Raw genomic sequence first — 7,637 nt, forward strand, 5'->3', positions numbered from 1 at the left:
GCCATTTGATTGGACATACATACATACATACATATATACATATATTTATTGATGATGAGATAAAAGCACAAAGAGTGTTATCGTGCCATTTGATTTGATATCATGAACATACACTTTTATTTTTTCGGGTTGTATACATGGCTTATATTGTTTCCTAGATACTGCTCCTTCGTCGCGGACTTGATTTACTAATAATGGTTAGGTTGCTATGTTGTGTAACATGCCTGCCCCTTCTTTATTTAACTCTTTCATTGTTACTTGTCTTCCTCCTTGTAATGTGCTCTTACTTATGAACTGCACAAGTTAATTAAGTGAGTATCTTTGACTTAAAAACCTCGTCACTATTTCACCGAGGTTAGTGAAGATGCTTATTGAGTACATGGAGTCGTTTGCACTCATATTACACTTTTGCACTTTGCGTGCAGATTCTAAAGCTGAGTCACTACGAGAGACGAAGCCTAGCGTTGAAGACGTACCAACGTTCCACATACAAGCTACCATTTGTTCGTGGTAGTTTAAGACTTATATTTCTGTTTATGAAAATTTCAAACAGATGACGTATCTTTCCTCAAACCAAAGTTGTATTTTTGTTCTTAGTCGCTCATGATTTGTACCAGTTATTGGGAATCATGTATTAAATTTCTGCATTTTAATTTTATTTCAAAATTTATTCAATGTTTTATGCTTAAACTGTGTTACGTATTGGTTGGCTAGTTAGGTGCCATCACGACTTGGTGAGATTTTGAATCATGATAGAGCTAAGCAATTAATTAATGTCGTGGCAAAAGTTAGGCCAGGTGAAGTACTAGATATGGAAATTAAAGAGAAGAACGATCTTGGCGCGAAGACAACCATTTTGGAGTAAAGTGCAATCTTAAATGTCCTCTAACTTATAAGAATATTCCTAAATCATTAACCAAAAATATGAAGCTGGCGTTTTATATATCTAAATAAATAAATAAATATCTGCCTCCCTCTATTGAGCTAAACGTTCAATTGAACAAAAGAGAAAATTGGAGTGTTGAGACATACCATTCCTTACAAAGAAAAAAAACTACAAACATAATACTAAAGAAATTACAAATATCTTTGGTTAAATGCATTTTTTGGGGATGCATTCCAAACATAATGACTCAAATAAAGAAAGAAGGAAAAAGCAAAAGAAAACAAAAAAAATGATTAAATATTCTCCATTTTTCCCTTCCGTGAGGTCGGCTTCACTGGCAAAATGCGGATTCTTTTAGCCACCTTCACGAAATCTCTGAACATTAAAGAGAAAATCAATAGTACATGATTAGCTTCTTATAAATTGTGAATGCTCATTTCAGAATAGTGAAAGCAATACCGGAAAATGCTTCTGGAAATTAAAGTAAACAATCATTCTGGAATAGAAACAGAAGTTCAATATATGCATCAGTTAGAGGTAGGAAAGTTATACCATTAAGTTTTTCTTCGACACAATCTTAGCTTCGGAGAATTTAAAATACTCTTGTCTTGACCTCTGACTGTGTCATGACATAGTAGACGACAAGTCAAATCTTATTCGACTATGCTTCACCACTTTTCTCTTATCAGAGAAACCTTACATCTTTGGTTGGTTTTATCAAGATAATGTTAGCTTTGGAGAATTAAAAAAAAATAAAAAATCATATCTATGACTTCCTGAAATATCAAAGTTTGATGTCTTAAAGGAAAAGACTTGCAAAAATACAGCGGTCAATTATATTTAAGCTAAACCTTATTCAATTATTCTTCAACGTTTCCACTTCCCATAGACCTTTAATTTTTCAGTAGCTTGGGGATCGTCTGATGTCTGTTTGGAAGTTTTCAAATCTACAATAGTAACGAAAGACACGTAGTTCGGAAGAAACATTTCAAAAATGTCTTTTGGTCTTCCGATCTTTCATAGTGATATAAATTAAAAAGATGAGAAATAGGAAATAGAATAACTTACTTCCAGTTGAGATCACCAACAAGGAGGAGGTCATTTTCCATGTCTTGATAAGCAATAAGGTGACCAGGAAGAGCATTTGAAAGATCAAAATCTTGAGATGATGAACAACACGACTCAATGTCACCACTATCTATAAACATCTGCCTAAGTGCTTTAGCAAGGCTTCTGTAATTGCCATGCTTCTCAAGGCTTATCCTTTGGCATATTGAACGCCCTTCCACTACCACTGTCACTGCTGGAATCACACTTGGATCATCACTACTCTTCATTTCTTTAATTAATGATTCTTCAAGCCTCTCTAACTGTTTGTTTATATAGATGAGAGAGAGCACATATGTCGGCTGCTGGTCTCAGACAGCCCTAAATTTGAGCTATCCTTTTCAGATTTCAAAGCATTATTAATTAATTGGTTATGACATATAATTAATTTTCACAAGAAAAAAACTCTCAGCCCTCCTCCTGAGGAAAAACCGACTTGTCTCTATCGGACCTGATTTGAGCTGAAAGAAACAGATCACAAGCAAGAAAGGTGCACTTAAAAGTCATGTGATTATTTGCATTTTTGCAAAAGAAATTGGTTAGGTTAGACCGAAAATTACTTTTACGGAGTATAACTTAAGTTGGAGCCATTTGGGGCCTTTAAAGTTTAAGTATCTTACTAGTTGTCTCCCTAGGATTAGATTTTTATAAGTAATGAAAGTATAAGGTATTTTACACTATCAGTATGTCACGATCCGAAAGTCCAATTACGGGGCCGTAATGGTACCTAATACCGAATGACAGACAAGCCAACACAACAGGTAATACAAAATAAAGAAAAGCACTAAATAACTGATAACTGGTCAATAGTATAAAATAAACCGCCCCAAGATCTGGTGACACAACTACATGAGCGTTTAGATCCAGCTAAATACAAGGTTCCAAAAGATATACAACACTGTCCGAAATAAAATCGAACAGTACAATAGAGATAGGAAAGTGACTCTAGTATCTGCAAACGGGGTGCAGCTCTACCTCGAATAACTGACTGGTATCCGCTAAGTGCCTCTCGGATCTCCGTTGGTACCAATGTCAAAATCTGTACAAGAAGTGTAGAAGAATAGTATGAGTATAACCGACCCAATGTACCCAGTAAGCGTTGAGCCTAACCTCGACGAGGTAGTGACAAGGCTAAGACACGTTTAACGATCCGATAGGTCATTTTGAGTACTATCCCTTATTTTCGTGTTCTGATACCTCTTATAGCTTCAGTTGATGTTATATGACTTGCATGCCTGCCCATGTTATTTTTCGGAAAAAATTTTACGTGAAATTTTAAAGGAAATATGCTTTTTGGCTTTAAAACAACTTGAGTTGACCACGGTCAACGCTCTTGGTAAACTACCTCGGAGATGAGTGTTTTGACGATTCCGATAGGTTCGTATGATATTTTTAGACTTGTACGCATGTTTGGTTTAGGTTTGGGGTGACGCAAGCGCGTTTCAGCATATTGTGTGAAAGATTGTGAAAAATGAGTTTCCAAATTGAAATCTTGAGTTTTGATAATCAATTCTTGTTATTTCATGTTATTTTGATGTTTGAGATAGTGGGCAAGTTTATATGATGCTATGAGTGCATGTTCGGTTTGGAACTCGAGGGGCTTCGGCGAGTTTCGAATTGTTTTCGGACCATTTTTGGACATGTGATATTGCTAGTTTTCTGCTGGTGCTTAGAGCTTCGTGATCGCGAATGGGAAATTTGGGGCTGGGATGGGGTTACTCTTTGCGAATGCGAGACGTAGGTCGCGGACGTGATGATTTGAGGACTGCCCTTCGCAAACACGATAGACCCCTCGTGAACGTATAGCTTTGGGTTGGCTAGGGGGAAGGCTGGAGAGTTCTTCATTGCGAACGCGACCAGCAAGTCGCGAACATAAAGGCTTGGCTAGGGATGGCTTCGCGAATGCGATTGGGACCTCGAGAACGCGAACGCCAACTGGCATGTGTGCTTCGCGATCGTGGTCGGTGCTTCGCGAACGCAAAGAACACCTGACAGCTAGTTAAATAAAATTTCTATGTCGGAATTTTATCATTCTACACCATTTTCGAAACCTAGAGCTCGGACTAGAGAGTATTTTGAAGAGATTTTCATCCCTACTTCATTGGTTAGTACTTTTTAACTAATTTTGATGTATTTTCATAATCACCCATTGATTTTCTAACTTTAAATTAGTGATTTCAAAGTATAAATTAGGGGTTTTGGGTAGAATAGAATTTAGGAATTGAGAGAATTTAAGATTTAGACTTCAAATTGAGGTCGGATTTTGAAACAAATTACATAATCGGACTCGGGGGTGAATGGGTGGTCAAATTTTGTGTCTGATTCTCGGATTTTAACCAAGCGAGCCCGAGGTTGACTTTTTTTTTATTTTTAAATTTCATTAAATATAGAATATTTTTCATTTGTGGGTAGTTTCTAAAGGTTATTTTGAATTGTTTAAACTATATTTGACTAGATTTGATTGGTTTGGAGGTGTGTTCTAAAGGAAAAATTGTGGTTGATCATTGATTTTGTTGCAGGAAGAGGTAAGTATCGTGGTTAGCCTTGACTTGCGGGAATTAGGACTTAATTGGTCTAGTTGCTACTTGGTTTATGTGTGGGGGATAGCATATATGCAAGATAACGAGTGTATATACATAGTCATGGGTTAAGCATGCGAGTTGGGATATTTATTTGTTGTCTTCAATTATTTCATGCCTTGATTTAATTCATGTTATTACTTGATAAATGCTTTAATTGTTACTTTCCCTTGTTAAATTCATGCCTTTATCCGTTACATGCCTTAATTTGCTAATTGTTTTCATGTATCCGTGTCTTTATTTGGGATCGAGTTGCATGTCGCAACGAATATGGGTATTATTGTGTAGGATCGGGTTGCATACTGCAATGAATATTGGTATTATTGTGTGGTTTCACGCTGCAACGGATATTGGTATTATTGTTTTGGATCAGGTTGCACGCTGCAACAATATTTATACGTATATATGTATGTGTTTGTGTGTGTGTGTGTGTATATATATCAGGTTGCGCGCCGTAATGGAGAAGACATGTTATTTATATATATTTATGGATCGGGTTGTGCGCCGCAACAGAAAAGATATATTGATTGTCTGTAACTATTGGTTCCTTATCCGTGTTGTATTGAGAAAGTTGAGCTTTGATGTTATTCTGGGGTCCTCTGTTATGTATTTTCTATTCTAGTTTTCATGTTACACTTGTTTTCTCTGTTTTGCTGTTATTTCATTATACTCGTACATGTTTATAGTGAGTACCCTGTTATAGCCTCGTCACTACTTTGTCGAGGTTAGGCTCGGCACTTACAGAGTACATGGGGTCGGTTGTACTCATACTACACTTCTGTACTTTTTGTGCAGATTTTGGTCTTGGTCCCAACAGCAGTTAGTGGAGGCTCGCTCGGATCATCTTTTCATAGAGACTTGAGTTAGAGATGCACGACGTTCGCAGACCCTGAAGTCCCCTTCTTATTTCTTGCAATGTTATTTCATTCTAACAGTTGTATTTTATTTAGACCTTGGTTGTAGTATTTTGTTCTAGTAGCTCATGTAATTGTGACACCAGATTTCGAGAGTTTACTAGACGACGCATTGGAATTTATTATATCTATTTTGAAGTTCTATAATTTTTATATATTATTTATCTGCTTTTATAAATTATTAAAATGAATAATGTGTAGCTAATGTTGGCTTGCCTAGCAAGTGAATGTTAGGCGCCATCACGGCCCGGCAGGATTTCAGGTCGTGACATGTTGGTATCAGAGCACTAGGTTGCCTAGGTCTTACAAGTCATGAGCAAGCTTAGTAGAGTCTGGAGGATCGACATGGAGATGTCTGTACTTATCTTCTAGAGGCTATAGGGCTTTAGGAAATTTCATTTCTTTCTTTCTCAATCGTGTGAAGTTTATTCTATCATTGAGTTTGAATCATTCTATTCTTGTTTTCTAACAGGTGGTGAGGACACACAAAGCATCCACCGCAGATCAAGAGCCGGAGCCCCAAGCTACAGCCACTACCAGGGGTAGGGGCCGAGGTAGGGGCAGAGCTCAGCCTAGAGTACGTGCAGAAACACCCATTGCAGAGCCTCAGATCGAGCATGAGGAGGAGATCCATGTTCAGACTGCGCCAGTTGGACCAGTTCAGGTCCCAAATGGGTTTATTACCACTCCCGTACCAGCGTCTATTTAGGCTAGGGAAGGAGCCCAGACTCCCGCCACTCACACTCCAGAGCAAATGGCTCCAGGTATCAAACTCCGGCAGCTCGAGCAGTTAAAGCATATCAGTATTCATGGATACACAGCCTAGGGAGGGACCCACTATGTCGTCCGAGGGCTTGAAGAGATTGGACAAGTTCACCAAGCTATTTCCTATATTTGGTGGTACACCTTCTGAGGACCCACAAGATTTCATAGACTGTTGTCACGTGGTACTGCACAACATGGGTATAGTGGAGTTCAATGGAGTTGACTTCGCGATATTTCAGATGCATGGCTCCGCCAAGAGGTGGTGGCAGGAGTATGTTCGGGGCAAATAGTATGGTATATTTGTGGAATTTCTTTTATATTTGCTATGTATGAAACAAATGAAGACTATGCACCGGTCGTTAATGAAATAATTTTAAATTTTTAAAAAGTATTTTTTTCTATTCCCCAAGTTTGTTTAATTTATATTATATTTAACCCATTTTAAAATTAAGAGGTGCAAAGGGACTTGTTCGTAAAATTTAGGAGAATTTAAAAATTAAAGAAAATAAAACGCCAAGTCTCAAAGATTGCCAAAATAATATATGTTTATGCTAAAATTATGTTTGATAAGTATAAAACTATGGCAACTTCAGATGGTGTAAATGCTCCTAATACGTCTAAGGCTAGAGTAGAAGATGTGTGGGAAGGTATGGAGGATTTAATAGGTCTTGATTACACTATTGATGATTAACTTGATGCTTATCTTAATCAGGAATTTGAATCTACTAAAGGCGAAGAAGACAATGAGCAGCTTTTAGCATGGTGGAGGATATGTGGCAAGGCATTTCCAACATTTTCAAGAATGGCTCGAGATATACTGGCTATTCAAGCATCATCAGCAACTTCAGGGAGTGCTTTTAGCATGGTAAGATTTCAAATCGAAAATCATAGACATTTATTAGCGGAGTATAGCCTAGTGATTTCTGTCTTATTCAGAGATGAGATTAATTAGGAAAAAAGAAATCTTGGTTTTGAAAAATTAAACACTAGGGAAGAAGAAGAAGAATACAATGAGATACTTTGCACTGGGAGCGATGACGGCATCGAACTCATGGAACATCAAGCGACATTGCCAATTCCATAGGAATGTCCCACATATGTTATAGAAAAGTTACAACAAAGCTATATAGGAGCTTACATATATTAGTATAATAATTTGTAATTAGCTACTAAAAGGCCTACTTCAAACATAACCCTTCCTAGAAGGTGGTTGTGTAAATTAGGTGTTCTTCAAAGGACTTGTATTTGTGTGTGACATTTTAAATTTTAAATAAAATAAAAGGTTTTAGCCTTATATTTTTTATGCATTATCTTACTTAGTTACTTTATAGCTTGAAATTATATTAAATAAATTACAAGTCTATAATATTAAAAAAATATTTCTCT

At 36.9% G+C, this 7,637-nt stretch overlaps 1 protein-coding gene across 1 annotated transcript; it reads right to left on the minus strand.

Annotated features, from left to right (window-relative positions):
- Positions 1-912: 912 nt before the first annotated feature.
- LOC109217172 (auxin-responsive protein IAA33) lies at positions 913-2,555 on the minus strand. The gene is made up of 2 exons (XM_019381396.1): positions 1,955-2,555; positions 913-1,261 (listed from the first exon to the last, which is right to left on the minus strand). Exons 1-2 carry the CDS (start codon positions 2,221-2,223, stop codon positions 1,180-1,182), a joined length of 351 nt encoding a protein of 116 aa, XP_019236941.1. The 5' UTR covers positions 2,224-2,555; the 3' UTR covers positions 913-1,179.
- Between the last annotated feature and the right edge of the window lie 5,082 nt (positions 2,556-7,637).

Source organism: Nicotiana attenuata, unplaced genomic scaffold (assembly GCF_001879085.1).
Source record: "Nicotiana attenuata strain UT unplaced genomic scaffold, NIATTr2, whole genome shotgun sequence".
Lineage (NCBI taxonomy): Eukaryota > Viridiplantae > Streptophyta > Magnoliopsida > Solanales > Solanaceae > Nicotiana > Nicotiana attenuata.